At 57.3% G+C, this 14,102-nt stretch overlaps 1 protein-coding gene across 6 annotated transcripts; it reads left to right on the forward strand.

The window, feature by feature from the left end:
* Positions 1–306: 306 nt before the first annotated feature.
* On the forward strand, positions 307–10,038 carry SH2B1 (SH2B adaptor protein 1). Of its 6 annotated transcripts, none has more exons than XM_008157701.3 (10): positions 307–380; positions 2,249–3,279; positions 3,761–3,862; positions 4,093–4,184; positions 4,288–4,463; positions 7,606–7,809; positions 7,997–8,208; positions 8,344–8,515; positions 8,969–9,068; positions 9,250–9,362. In XM_008157701.3, the coding sequence occupies exons 2-10, from the start codon at positions 2,338–2,340 to the stop codon at positions 9,284–9,286; spliced, it is 2,037 nt and encodes a 678-aa protein (XP_008155923.2). In that variant the 5' UTR covers positions 307–380; positions 2,249–2,337; the 3' UTR covers positions 9,287–9,362. The 6 variants fall into 6 exon arrangements, with proteins under 6 accessions (XP_008155923.2, XP_054570513.1, XP_054570515.1 ...); XM_054714538.1 differs by having other exon boundaries at positions 8,344–8,571; positions 9,250–9,337; XM_054714540.1 differs by having other exon boundaries at positions 7,708–7,809; positions 8,344–8,571; positions 9,250–9,337.
* Positions 10,039–14,102: the final 4,064 nt, after the last annotated feature.

Consider the following 14,102-nt stretch of genomic DNA (forward strand, 5'->3'; position numbering starts at 1 on the left):
GGCTGCGGCCCGGCGCCCACTCCAGCCTCCAGCGGGCCTCGCGGCTCCACCCGCTCGAGGGGCCTCCCTGAGGCTGACCGCTCTCCTCCGTCCCGAATCCCTCTGCGGGCCGCAGCCCGCCCCGCGGCCGCCGTGCCCCCGAGGCCCCGGGAGCGCACCCTCCCCGCCGCCAGGGCGGAGCGGAGCGGGAGGGTGGCGGAAGTGAGCGTGAAGGTGCCCTTCCCTCTCCGCTCTTCTCTATGGTCGCTTCCTCCGGTGACGGGAAGGGGGTCCCGGAGCCTGCGCAGAGCCGGGCTGGGAGGCCGTCGCGGGGTGGGGGGAGGGGCAGGGAGCGGGAGCTGCCGCCGCCGCCGGAGCGAACCGCGGGGACCGAGATGCAGGTGGGACCGGAACCGGAACCCCCCTCTCCAAGTCCTCCTTTCCTCTCCGCGACCCGGCTGGCGCCTCCGAGAAGCCCTGGGTGGGAGCGGGCGTCGGGGCCCCCCGAGGCAGGGGGGCGCTCGGCGCGGAGAGTGCAGGAGGCGGGGTGGCCCCCAGGAGACTGCGGCCCCGGGGAATGGGTGGGTAGAGGGGGTCCGGGGAGTCGGGGCGGGTCGGTGGGCTGCAGCGGGCCCGGAGGTCCGAGCCGGGAGCGGAGCCTGCACCCTCCACCACCCGCCCTTCGGGGAATATCAGAACTGAGCCAAGAGGCAGGTGCACCGGGCAGATGGGTCTGAGTCCTGTTTGACAGAAGAGAAACTGAGTCACCAGCTCAGGAGCCGCAGGGTCAGCGGGCCTGAGGGCGCTGGGTCAGCCTGTGGCGCGGCGGGTGGGGTGGGCCTGTGAGCGGAGGTGGCCTCTGCCTGGAGATCGGTTTCTCTTCTGTGTCCGCACCTCTTGGCTCGGGTCCCCTGTGCTCCATGACTCTGGCATCTCCTGGCTTCGCGTTGGTTTGGGATGGTCCCTGTGCTTGGAGCCATCTGAGTGTGTAGGGCCTAGGCCAAGGAGGGAGGGGAGGGGGTGCTGACTGTGGGTCTGAATAGGAGTCTGAGGTTTTGGGGAGACTTTCCTAAGCTGCCTTCACCCCAGTCCTGGTGCCAGTCATTGTCCAGTATAATATGGGGGAGGGGCACTAAATTCCATGTCCAGCTCTGCCATTTGCTAGTTGTAAGACCTCGGGAAATCTCTTCCTTCTCTAATTTCTCTTTTAGAAGATTGGAACCCATAAAGAGAGCAATAATGGTAGTCATTCATTTTGTGCTTACTCTGTGCCAAGCACCGAAGTGTTCCACTTAATTCTCCCGATAGATACAAAAACTGAAGCTCAGAGAGGACATATAATTTGTTCAAGATTACACGGCTAATAGGTGTCCGACTGGATTTCATCCCAAGTCTGACTCCATAACCCACGGCCTTAACCAGCAGACCAGCCAGCCTTTAGGGCACACGCCCCAGTGAGAGAAGAGGGAGGGGGAAAGTCCGAGGGCCCCCGCCCCCTGTTTTATTTCGTTTGTGGCCAGCAAAGACTTGCCCTGACCCAGCCTCGTAGCCTTTCCTCTCCTGGTGCTGCTGCCCCTGAGCTCCAGCCTGAAGGGGCAGCGGAGAAGTGGGCTGTGACCATTCCGAGCCTTCTCCACACAGGGCTTGGGTGCTGGGCCCTGGGGGCAGCTTTCAAGACAATTGCTGTTTCAATCCATCATCCGTCCACCCTCCTCAGTGAGCAGCCTCCCTCAGAGCTGGACCTCGGGATACGGGAGGCAGGGTCTCTGAGCTCTGTAGGCCTAGCTCCTCTGAGAACTGGGGCAGTGAGCGGCCATGACTGAGGTTGGTCCAGCGAGTCCCTGAAACTTTTGAGCGTCAGTCTCCTCATCTGTGATAGAGGGGATTAAAATCTCCCACAGGGGAAGGTAAGAACGGCCCTTGCGAGGCCTGTGATGAACATCGAAGGGTCTGTGTTAGAGAGGGAGGAGGGAGATGACGCTGTAGAGGGAGGTGCTCCTTTATCACAGCCCTTGATCGCTCCTGGAACCAAAGCCTGGGAAAGCGGGTTGGGAAGGCAGCAGGGTGGGTGCAGCTAGACATTGGGGAGCTGGTGGACTGGGGCTTGTGGGGTGCGAGGGTCTTGGAAAGGGTAGGGAAGCAGTTGGTGTTCTTCCCCGTTGCTCTCTGATGAGTCTAGACCAGAGTAGGGAGTCTGGCTCGGGTGGGACTCTGCCCCCAGTCCCACCTCAGCAGTGACTCGGTGTATGTGCCTCTCTTTCTTCTGCAGCTGCTGCCGCTCACCCCGTGTCTTCTGGCCGCTTCCCTCTTTGCTGCCCCTCCCCACAGGCTCCCCCTCTCCACCTCCTGGGGACCATCATGAATGGTGCCCCTTCCCTGGAGGACGGGGCCTTCCCCTCTCCTCCTCCCTTGCCACCACCCCCTCCCCCTAGTTGGCGGGAGTTCTGTGAGTCCCATGCCCGGGCCGCTGCCCTGGATTTTGCCCGCCGTTTCCGCCTGTACCTGGCCTCCCACCCCCAATATGCAGGGCCCGGGGCCGAGGCTGCCTTCTCCCGCCGTTTTGCTGAGCTCTTCCTGCAGCATTTTGAAGCTGAGGTGGCCCGGGCCTCTGGTTCCCTCTCACCACCCATCCTGGCTCCTCTGAGTCCTGGTGTGGAGAGCCCACCACATGACCTGTCCCTTGAGAGCTGCAGGGTGGGCGGGCCTCTGGCTGTGCTGGGCCCTTCTCGATCATCTGAGGACCTGGCCGGCCCCCTCCCTTCCTCGGTCTCTTCCTCTTCTACAACCTCCTCCTCGAAGCCGAAGCTAAAGAAACGCTTCTCCCTCCGTTCAGTGGGTCGCTCCGTCCGAGGTTCAGTCCGTGGCATCCTGCAGTGGCGGGGCACCGTGGACCCTCCCTCCCCAGCTGGGCCCCTGGAGACCTCGTCAGGCCCCCCAGTGTTAGGTGGCAACAGCAACTCCAACTCCTCTGGTGGGGCTGGGACCATTGGCAGGGGACTGGTTAGTGATGGAACATCCCCGGGGGACAGATGGACTCACCGTTTTGAGAGGCTGAGACTCAGTCGGGGAGGAGGGACCTTGAAGGATGGAGCAGGGATGGTGCAGAGGGAAGAGCTGCTGAGTTTCATGGGGGCTGAAGAGGCAGCCCCTGACCCAGCTGGAGTGGGCCGGGGAGGAGGGGCAGCTGGGCCTACCTCAGGGGGAGGAGGGCAACCTCAGTGGCAGAAGTGTCGCTTACTGCTTCGAAGTGAAGGAGAAGGAGGAGGAGGAAGTCGCCTGGAGTTCTTTGTACCACCCAAGGTGAGACCCAAAGAAGGGGGGGTGACTGGGAGTGAATGGGTGAGCTGCCAAAGTGGTCATAGTCCACATACATAGCTTGGCTTACTTTGTTTTTTGTTTGTTTGTCTTTTATATTTTAATTGATTTCAGAGAGGGAGAGAGAGGTAGAAACATCAATGATGAGAGAGAATCATGGATCAGCTGCCTCCTGCATGCCCCCTACTGGGGATCAAGCCCAAAAACGAGGCATGTGCCCTGACCCAGAATCCAACCGTGACCCTGGTTCACAGGTTGATGCTCAGCCACTGAGCCAGACCGGCCAGGCTTTGGTTTTTAAAGCCAGCTCCTGACTCTGAGCTAGTAGCTGTGAGCAGGACTGAAAGAGTAGTGTTACTCCTTTTTGTCTAATCCCCTTAGGCTGTAGAAGGAAAGATGAATCTGGAGGGAAGGGAAAGACGGTCTTTACCACCAAAGGTCTGGATCTTGTTCTCTTCCAACCTAGGCATCTCGGCCTCGGCTCAGCATTCCCTGCTCTACCATCACGGATGTGCGGGCGACCACAGCCCTGGAGATGCCTGATCGAGAGAACACGTTTGTGGTTAAGGTGGGAGCCGTGAGCCCCCCTGCCCCCTTGGAGCACTCCTGTCGGGGAGAAAGCATTCAGTACATAAGAGCAAGGGGCATTGGTGGAAGGAGGTGCATGCGCGTCAGGTTCCTTGAGCGTAGGTCCCTGAAGCCACAGCTTTGCTGGGAGCAGGATGTTTTTGTTCTCAGTAGGGGTGCCTTAAGGCCTTAAGAACTGGCAGTGCCGATGGACCTCCTCTTGTCCCATAGGTGGAAGGCTCCTCCGAGTATATCCTGGAGACAGCTGATGCTCTACATGTGAAGGCCTGGGTGTCTGACATCCAAGAGTGCCTGAGCCCGGGGTGAGGAACCTCACTTGTGCACTGAGGAAACCAGGGCTGGGGTGGGAGCAGCCTGGCCTCTCCCCTGGTGACATTCCTGCCAGCACCATTTCCCTGTCTGCAGGCCCTGCCCTGCTACCAGTCCCCACCCCATGACCCTCCCGCTGGCCCCTGGGACCTCGTTTCTTACAAGAGAGAACACAGACAGCCTGGAGCTGCCCTGCCTGCAGCACTCGGAGAGCCTGCCCAGCCAGGATCTGCTGCTGGGACCCAGCGAGAGCAACGACCGCCTGTCACAGGGTAAGGTGGGCCTCAGAGCCGTGAGCCTCGGCCGCCAGGAAAGACCCCCTGCTTTTGGGCTCCAGCGTCGCCCCCTTCCTGCCCCTCAGCTGCCCACCCCCACCCACCAAATGTTTGTCTTTTGTCCCAGAACATGCTAAGCCACAGTTTGCCATCTAGGACCATCAGCATCACCACTCACACAAGCTCCAAGGAAACCCCTCGCCTGCCTTCCCTGCCCAGCCTTGTCACCTCTCCCGTAAGCCTTGTGCAGACCACCACTCCGGCTGCAGATACAGTTCTCGTCTCCCGGCTCCCAGAACACTTTGTACACATCTTTGTTCTGCTCTTACTCTGTGTTTCTGTGCATGTGTCAACGATGCCAGTTTTCTTTTGACGGTATTTCTCAGCCTGACTAAGCACGTGCATACCCTCACCCACACACATAAGCACAGAGACAGTAAATCTGCCTGACCCCAGCTCACCTTTCTAGACTCCACTACACCCTTTCGTCATGACCTGCCATTCTGAGTTTCAGTGTCACGGTGCCTAGCCTAACTATAGGCTGTGTTCGGTGAGTAAAACGAACGATAGAATCTTAAAGCTAGAACAGACCTTACAAGCCATCAGTTCTCATCCCCTCTGTTCTCAGGCAGCTAACACCAAGGAGGAGAAATGGCTTTCCCAGTGTCACCTGAGAGTCACTAGCAAAGATGGGCTATGCCAGCTTGATGCCTGAGCCACAGCGTCTGCCCTGCACACATACTCGTCTGAGCGGTGACTGTGTACAGCATTCCCGCCTGCCGCTCAGCAGACATTCGGGAATGCCCCCGTACCCACCTGGCTCTGTGCCAGGCTCGGGCAAGGTGGGGGATGCAGACATGCCTGAAATTAGCTCCTTGCCCTCCATGGGCTCACAATATAGCTGAGCAGACAAGACATCTAAAAAGCGGGACTTTAAAATGGAGAGTTTGTGCTTAGTGTTCTCTGAGCAGCACGAGCAAGAAGAAAGTGCCTTGGGAGCTCAGAGGAGGAAGAGAATCAGGGCTAGAAGGAGGATTTTTTTAAAAAAAAACATTTTTTCATTGATTTGAGAGAGAGAGAGAAAGAGAGACAGAAACATCAATGATGACAGGGAATCATTGATTGTCTGCCTCCTGCATGTTGGACCGAGCCTGCAACCCAGGCATGGGCCCCTGACGGGAATCGAACCTGGGACCCTTTGGTCCACAGGCCAACACTCTATCCACTGAGCCAAATCGACTACGGCATAGAGGGAGGATCTTTGATGCCTCTGAGAGTTGGAGGCTTTGACCTATTGACCAAAAAAAAAGGACCCACCCCCTCTTTTTTATTTTGCCAGGGCCTGGGCAGGACCCCCATTTAAAAAAAAAATGTTTTTATTGATTTCAGAGAGAGGAAGGGAGAAGGAGAGAGAGAAACATTAATGATGAGAGAGAATCATTGATCGGCCATCTCTTGTATGCCCCTTACTGGGGCTGGAGCCTGCAACTGGACATGTGCCCTGATGGGAATCTATCCATGACCTCCTGGTTCATGGGTTGATGCTCAACCACTGAGCAACACTGGCCGGTCAAGTTGAGACCCCCTTTAAAAAACTTTTTTGTTTGTTTGTTTTGTTAATTCTCACCTGAGGATATTTTTCCATTGATTTTAGAGAGAGTGGAAGGGAAGGGAAGAGACAGAGAGGGAAACATCGATGTGAGAGAGATACATCAATTGGTAGCCTCCCACACACGCCCTGACCAGGGCCAGGGATTGAGCCTGCAACCAAGGTACGTGCCCTTGACTGGAATCGAACCGAGATCCTTCAGTCTGTAAGCTGACACTCTTATCTACTTAGCCAAACCAGCTAGGGCGTGGGACCTTTTTTTAATGCAAAAATATTTGTCTCCATTTCTACTGGCAATTCAAAAGATAGAGGCTCCATGGCCAGTGTGACTTAGTGGTTAGAACATCAGCCCTCACACCAGTGGGTTAGGGTTTCGATTTCCAGTTAAGGACACTTACCTGAATTGCAGGTTTGGTCCTCTGTCCCAGTCCGGGCACGTGCAGGAGGCAGCCAATTGATGTGTCTCTCACATTGATGTTTCTTTCTCCCCTTTCCTCCTTCCCTTCCACTTTCTAAAAATCAATGGAGCCCTCGCCTGTTTGGCTCAGTGGTTAGAGGGTTGGCCTGGGACCGAAGGGTCTCGGGTTCGATTCCTGGTCCAGGGCATGTACCTCGGTTGCAGGTTCCCCAGCCCCGGTGGGGGCACATGCTGGAGGCAACTGATGAATGTCTCTCTCATGTCGATGTTTCTCTCTCTCTCGCTCTCTCTCTCTCTCTCTCTCTCTCTGTCTCTTTCTCCCTTCCTCCCCGCTCTTCTCTCCTTCCCATCTCCCTCCCTCCCTTCCACTCTCTCTAGAAATTAATGGAAAAAATATCCTAGGGTGAAGATTAAAAAATAATAATAAAAATCCATGGAAAGATATCCTCAGTGAGGATTAACAACAACAGAAAAGGTAGAGGCACTTTTGGGTTCTAGGACCTCCTTTCAGTAACTGTAATCCCTGAGCAGTGTATGCAACCTAAGTTAGCCATTGGTGGGAAAATATCAGGGTCCCTGCCTGGAGAAGGATCCGACATTCAGCCAGCTGACCCTGCCAGTCCAGGGAGGACTAGTGGGAGGTGGCCCAGGCAGACCACACCTGTCAAAGAGTAGCTTCTCTAGTTCTAGCTGGTTTGGCTCAATGGATAGAGTGTTCAGACCCTGTGGACTGAAGGGTCCCAAGTTTGATTCTGGGCAAGGGCACATGCCCGGATTGCTAGCTCGATCCCCAGTAGGGGGTGTGCAGGAGGAAGCTGATCAATGATTCTCTCTCATCCTTGACTTGAGGCCCAGTGCACAAATTCATGCACAGGTGGGGTCTGGCTGGCCCGCCCTGATCAGCCAGGTGGGAGGGGAGGGGCCTCAGGCAGTTGGCTGTTCCCATCCCCTGGTCAAACTCCCAGTTGAAGGGACAATTTGAATATTAGCCTTTTATTATATAGGATGTTTCTATCTGTCTCTCCCTTCCTCTCTGAAATCAATAAAAATATGTTTAAAAAAAAAAAAGTAGCTTCTCCAGTTCTCAACTTTGCCTTCCTGTTTTTTTCCAGGGGCATATGGGGGCCTTTCAGACCGCCCTTCAGCATCCATCTCCCCTAGTTCCGCCTCCATTGCTGCCTCCCATTTTGACTCAATGGAACTGCTTCCCCCAGAGTTGCCACCCCGCATCCCCATTGAAGAGGAACCCCCGGCTGGGACAGTTCATCCCCTCTCAGCCCCCTACCCACCCCTGGACACTCCAGAAACAGCCACAGGTACCAGAGGTGTGAGTGTGTGTCTGTGTGCAGGCATGGTTGCCCACCTCCTGAAACTTGTCCTGGGATCCTGAGGGAGCTGACCCGGGGGAGGGAAGTGACCCAGGAAGGGGAAGCAAGGCTTTTCTCCCAGGATGGGGGAGGCTTCCTTGACACCCAGGTTTCCCTCCCTCTCTCCTTCCTGAAGGGTCATTCCTGTTCCAGGGGGAGTCAGAGGGAGGTGAGGGGGAGCAGCCCCTCTCAGGGTATCCTTGGTTCCACGGGATGCTCTCTCGACTCAAGGCTGCCCAGTTAGTACTGGCCGGAGGCACCGACTCCCATGGTGTTTTCCTGGTACGTCAGAGTGAGACGAGGCGGGGCGAATACGTCCTCACTTTCAACTTCCAGGGCAAGGCCAAGGTGAGTGCCTGAGGAAAAGGCCTGTCCTCCGCAGGGAGCTGGCGGGTGGAGTGGGGAACGTTGCCATCGGGGAGATGTGTTCCGTAATTGGCAGGGGCTTGGGCTCCTGCCTCACCTCGCTCGTCCTGCCCTCAGCACCTGCGTCTGTCGCTGAATGAGGAGGGTCAGTGCCGGGTGCAGCACCTGTGGTTCCAGTCCATTTTTGATATGCTCAAGCATTTCCGGGTGCACCCCATCCCTCTGGAGTCTGGAGGCCCCAGTGATGTTGTCCTTGGCAGCTATGTGGTGTCCTCCCAGCGGCAGCAGGGTGAGCAGAGCAGGTCTGCAGGGGAGGAGGTGCCCGTGCACCCAAGAAGTGAGGAGGTGTGTGTGCCAGAAAGGTGGGGTGGGGGCCTGTGAAGAGGAGAGGCTTTGTTGGGGAGAACAGGGAGAGAAGGGGTCTGTGTGTTGGGGTTTCAAAGGGAAAAAAGGATGCCGAGGAGGCAGGCAGGCAGAGGGCTCCTGCTGGAGCGGGAGGAAGCGGAGAGTGGGGTGGTGCATTCCCATTCCATCAGACTCCTCTGTTCCATCATTTGTCTGTCCCCCAGGTACACCTCCCTGTCTTTGCCCTTCCTCATCACCTTGCCTTGGGCCTGCCCTTTTGGGGAATGCTCTGTTTGATCCCCTTCCCTCTTCCCTTAATGTTTGATGTCCCTGTCTGATCTCTCCCTTTTCCCCACCCCCACGTCCCATCTGTCCCCACGTTGCCCCTCCCCCCCAGGCCGAGAGCAGGCCGGGAGCCATGCAGGGGTGTGCGAGGGAGATCGATGCTACCCCGATGCCTCCTCCACCCTCATGCCCTTCGGAGCGAGTGACTGTGTGTAAGTGTGGTCCTCCTCTCACCTCCGCCCATGATCCATCTTTCATGGATGGGGGGGTTGCTCAGAAGATGGGATGTGGGGAGATAGCACTTGGCTCCTGGGGGGGGATAGTGAAGGGGAGGCTGCTGCAAGAGCTTGCCTCCCTCCACAATTAGTCTGTCTTCTTACCATTCCTATCCAGAACCGAACACCTCCCACGACCCACCCCCACCCCCTGAACCCCCCTCATGGACAGATCCCCCACATCCTGGGGCAGAAGAGGCGTCGGGGATGTCAGAAGTGGCAGCAGCAACAGCCACAGCAGCCAAAGAGAGGCAAGAGAAAGAGAAAGTGGGCAGTGGAGGGATCCAGGAAGAGCTGGTCCCCGTGGTTGAGCTGGTCCCCATGGTTGAATTGGAAGCGGCCGTGACACCAGGCATGGAGGTCCAGGGAGGCCCTGGATCTGGTGGGGTCCCTGAAGCAACACCAATGGTGCAGCTCCAGCAGTTACCACTAGGGGGTGATGGAGAAGAAGGGGGCCACCCCAGAGCCATTAATAACCAGTACTCCTTTGTGTGACACCCTACCCCTACCCTTTCTCCACTTTCTTGCTCCTCAGCCCTCAGTTCCTGAGACGGGGGCTGAGCAGGCACATAGAGGAGCGGTAGGAATCCCCTCCCCATATGCTTCCTTACCCTTGATGGCCAAGGGCATATATGCTGGTACAAGAAGAGGTTCGTTCAAGAGTCCCGTTAACTCCCCAGTTCATACACTACAGGTGCCCGGTCCCCTGGGGAGGGAATTTGGGCTCCTTTACCTCTCCAAGGGGCTCTATGGTCAGCCCCGCCCCTGGGGGCCATTTCCCCATTATCTACCCCTCAGCCCAAGGAGGGGTGAGGGGGAAGGGCTGTCAGTTAATATTAAGGTGGTTGTTGTTGTTGTTTTAAACAAAATGGAGAAGCATAAATAAATAAAAGGGTTTATCTCAGTTCATTGTGGTGACTGTGGCCAGTGTTTGCAGTGGGGGCTGGGACAGGGGGTCAGGAAGGTAGCCCACTCGTGTTGTGAGCCCCAGAGCTGAGCGGCCAGAGGGCTGGTCAGATGAAGTCCCTGTTGCTCCCTAGTCCTGCACTTTCTGTCCATTGCTTCTCGGGATTGTCCTGTGTGTTGAGCGGTAAGTACAGAGCCAAATAGCGCTTCTCGGGGTCTCTGGGCAAGTTCTCTTAATGGGACAGGACAGTGAACAGCAGGATCAACGATCTCCAAGGACCCCTCCTGCCCCGAATTCTTCAGTGAGGCTTCCTACCTTAGGGAGAAAGCTGGCAGAGAGGCCGTGGGGCTGGGACGGCGGGGGGCTGTGTTGGGAGCGATTTCACACACAGTCTGGCTGCAGAGGGGCCCAAGGTCCGGCTGCCGCTCCCCCTTCTCAGAGCCAAGCTGGGGAGGTGGAGGATAGATGGCAAAGCATTGGCTTTGCCTCTCATTTGCTGTTCCCATTCCATCAGACTCCACTCCAGCCCTCGGTATCCTCATCTACAAAATAGGGGGGAGCTACTGACATGGCTTGCTTGACCTGGATAATGTTTCCATTGAATTTTCACATAAAAGTTCAGATTATTGGCTTTTCTTGAAAATCAGATGATCCAGCCTCATGCGGTTGGTCCACCTTCCTCATCTCCATCCCCGCAGACCACTCACGTGATGTGCCTGCCCTGTATTGAGTTTGCAACATCTCCCGCCCTCCCTGAGTCCCTCCCACTCCCATCCAAGTCCTCTAGCCCAGGCTCTGCTCTCGGGGCTGTGCTGTGCCCTCCAGTGGAAGGCACCCCTGGGCTGCCCAGCGCGGCGGGTGGTGGGTGCCAACAAGGAGGGGCCAGATTCTGAAGACTCACCTTTTTTTTGTTGTTAATCCTCACCCCACATTGACTTTTAGAGAGTGGAAGGGAGGGGGAGAGAAACATTGATGTGAGAGAGACATTGACTGGTTGCCTCTCCCACGTGCCCCAACTGGGGCTGGGAATTGAACCTGCATCCCAGGTACATGCCCTTGATGGGGAATTGAACCCAAGACCTTTCCATGAGAGGACCAATACTCTAACCACTGAGCACACCAGCCATGGCAGACTCCCACCTGTTTTTCTTGGCCCTCTCCCCTCCCCACCTCCATCCAGCACTGCCTCTCATCATTCTGCCTCTCCCTTTTCCTTTCACGCCCCTCAGCCTCTGCCCCCACCTCCTGGCCCTACCCATGCTTATGACCTTGCTATTCTGGGCCTGTCCTGTTGGGAGATGGACAGGAGACAGCTGGGCTCAGGCCACCGGGCTTTGGGCTAGCCGGGGGAAGCCTGCTGGCTCTCCCAGTTCTATCTAAGCCCTGGGACTCCCCCAAACCTTGGCCTTAGGAGACTGGGGATGGAATTGGCCTTGTTAAGGTGAGGATGGTTTGGGGATCTAGGTGCTCTGTATTCTAAAAGTGAGATGGTGAGGAAAGACTATGGCGCCCCAGTGTAGGCATTGTAGGGCCGGATCCCCTCCTAATCTAGCAGCAACTGGTGCTGCAAGGCTCCCCTCCCCTAAACTCTGGCAGCCCTCTGGGCTTGTCTCTGAAGATGGGTGAGGAGGGCACATGGACCCTTCCTATACTCCAAGATTTGCATGTCTCATCGAGGAACCGAAGAGATGATTTCCCTGTAAGCCTTTCTGGATGGTTCAACTTGAGTTCGGAACTGGTCAGGGATTGGCCAGGCTCTATCTCCATATCCTTCAGAATTAGACCCCCCCATTCTAAGCATCCGAGACTGGAAGGGAGAACCAACTCGCTTGGAGACCCCCAGTGGGAGGAACCCAAGAGAGCGAGCGCCTCATTGCTCAGCCTTCTCCATCCCTGTTCACACCCTGATGGTGATCCCTTTGCGGCTCTTGGCCGGTGGCTTTCCCTCTCTGGCTTCAGTCTCCCCCTCTGGGAAGTGGAGGGAGGTAGACATGACTAACCTTAAAGGGCCCTGTTGGCAGCAGCATCCTGTAAAGCCTGCCTCCTTTCCTCAGCTCTCAAGTCCCTTGAAGCTGTTTTCGGTCCAGTCTTCTCCCCCTTCTCCATGTTTGGGCATTCCTGCTCCTTTAAGACAGTGCTCCTGTCACTCCTCCAGGTAGTGGTGGGGAGAAGCCAGCCAGCGCCAAAGGCTTGGCAGATGCTGAGCCTGGCTGGCCTAAAGGTGGGGGGTGGTGGGCCAGGTGGAGGTGCCTGTCGATGAACACTCACAGCCCATTGTTTGAGCCCCCTCCTCCTGGTCACAGCAGGATTCTGCCTTGAGGGGGAGTTTGTTGGGACCATGAGGGGTGGGGGTTAGCACCATGTCCTTAACTCACCCTGGAGGGGGGGAGGAAGGGATGAGTGTGGGGGACCTAACCCACTCCTGCTGGCCTACCCACTCCCCGAAAGTGGGGCTTCCCTTTCCTTGGCCTCACTGCCTCCTATGCCATTGTGACCCCCACCCCCATTGTCAGGGCCTGAGCACCAGAGAGGGAAGCAGCCCGAACCCAGCAGTAGTCTATAGTCCTCACTGTTCCAGGAAACTGAGGCCTAAAGCAGGGAAGGCCTTGAGGTCAGGGTCATGAGGCTGCTTCCCCTCCCTGACCTTGCACCATGAAGCCTCTCCGCCCTTTCCCCACTCACACCCATGCTGCCCTCCTGCTCCTCCAGAGCCGGGTGGGGGTCGGGGGCTCAGAGCAGCTGCTTCTCTGAGGAAGCTGACGCCAAGGCCAGCCGCTCAGCAACAGCTTGTGGCTTTGCACCGAGCCCTGGGCCCCCACCCACCTGGCTGCCACATGCCAGCCCCCTGCTGTCCCTTTCCCCCCTGCTCCTCAGACTTCCCTCTGACCCCGGCAGCTCTGTCTCTGCCACCCCCAGCTCTGTTGTGTCCTCATTTCCCCTAGCCCTGTCCCCCTCAATCTGCCCTCCCCACGCCTTCGGTCTGGACCTCTGCTTTATTTACCCAGCTTCCCCAGGCCCCTCTCCTGCTGCCTGGATGCGCTTCTCTCAGGCCTCTTCGCGGGGTGGCCCCGAGCCTGAGCACAGAGCTGCCTCCCTCCCTGTGAGGACAGATACTTCAGGGCCAGGTGGCTGCAGACACAAGCTGTCTGGGGTCTGCCAGGTAAACCCCTCGGGTTGAAGAGAGCAGTGTGGGACAAAGTAACCCTTCTTCCATGACTTGGGGTGACCCCCACCCCCATCCAGAAACATTTATCCCTCCCCCTCTGCCATCAGCACATTCTCTAGCCTCTTGGGTTACCTTGCTGCCTGGGTATCCCGTTTTCTTGGGAGGGGATTCACTGTTAGGGATGGGGGGGGCCTGAAGGCTATGTTCCCAGAGGCTTGGTTAGAGCGATGGAGGGGGGAGTTTAGGGGAGAGACAGGCAGTCCTGGCTTTGCTTACCAGGCCTGGACACTAAATCCCTTGTTGATGGCTGCAGCAACCCCTCCCTGGGGTAGGGTTACCATCTTCTGCTCTGTCCCCTGACCCTCTCCCCTCCCGCTTCCCCTGTTCCCCTAGAGCCACTTCCTCTGGCCCCCAAAGGATGTTCTCCCCTCCTCAGTCCCCCTAAGGTCCGAGTATCTGCTGGCCTTTAAGCAAACGAGGTGAGGAAGGAGATGGCAGGAGAGACAGGGTCAGGGTGGATGAGACGGGGAGGGGTGAGGAGAGGGAAAGGAAGGACAGCGTAGAAGTGGGCTTCAGGGAAGAACTGGAGGGATGAGTTTGGAATAGGAAATTCAGTGCCACTGAGGAAGTTGAGGCAACTGGGGGAGGGGTCAGCAGCAGAAGACAAGTGAAGTCCCTCCCTCCCCCCTCCCCTGTGGCTGGGCCACCTCAGCTTCCCTCTGAGTGACACCTCGGGCTGCAGCCCCACTGTTCCCCCTCTGTCAGCAGAAATATCTCTCTTCTGACCCCTCCTGCTGGAGCCTCTGCCAGCCAATCCCTGATCTGGGGGAGGGGGGAGCCTGCCCCCCCCACTCCCTCATAAGGACCAGCTGGGGGCTGGGGGGGGTGGCCAGCTGCT

This window comes from Eptesicus fuscus, chromosome 4 (genome assembly GCF_027574615.1).
Source record: "Eptesicus fuscus isolate TK198812 chromosome 4, DD_ASM_mEF_20220401, whole genome shotgun sequence".
Taxonomy (NCBI): Eukaryota; Metazoa; Chordata; class Mammalia; order Chiroptera; family Vespertilionidae; genus Eptesicus; species Eptesicus fuscus.

Coding starts and splice junctions, on each gene's coding strand:
- SH2B1 (XM_054714542.1), top strand. CDS start 2,338: ATGAATGGTGCCCCTTCCCTGGAGGACGGGGCCTTCCCCTCTCCTCCT. Junction 7,810..7,996: donor CACTCCAGAAACAGCCACAG/GTACCAGAGGTG, acceptor TCCTTCCTGAAG/GGTCATTCCTGTTCCAGGGG. Junction 8,209..8,343: donor ACTTCCAGGGCAAGGCCAAG/GTGAGTGCCTGA, acceptor TCCTGCCCTCAG/CACCTGCGTCTGTCGCTGAA.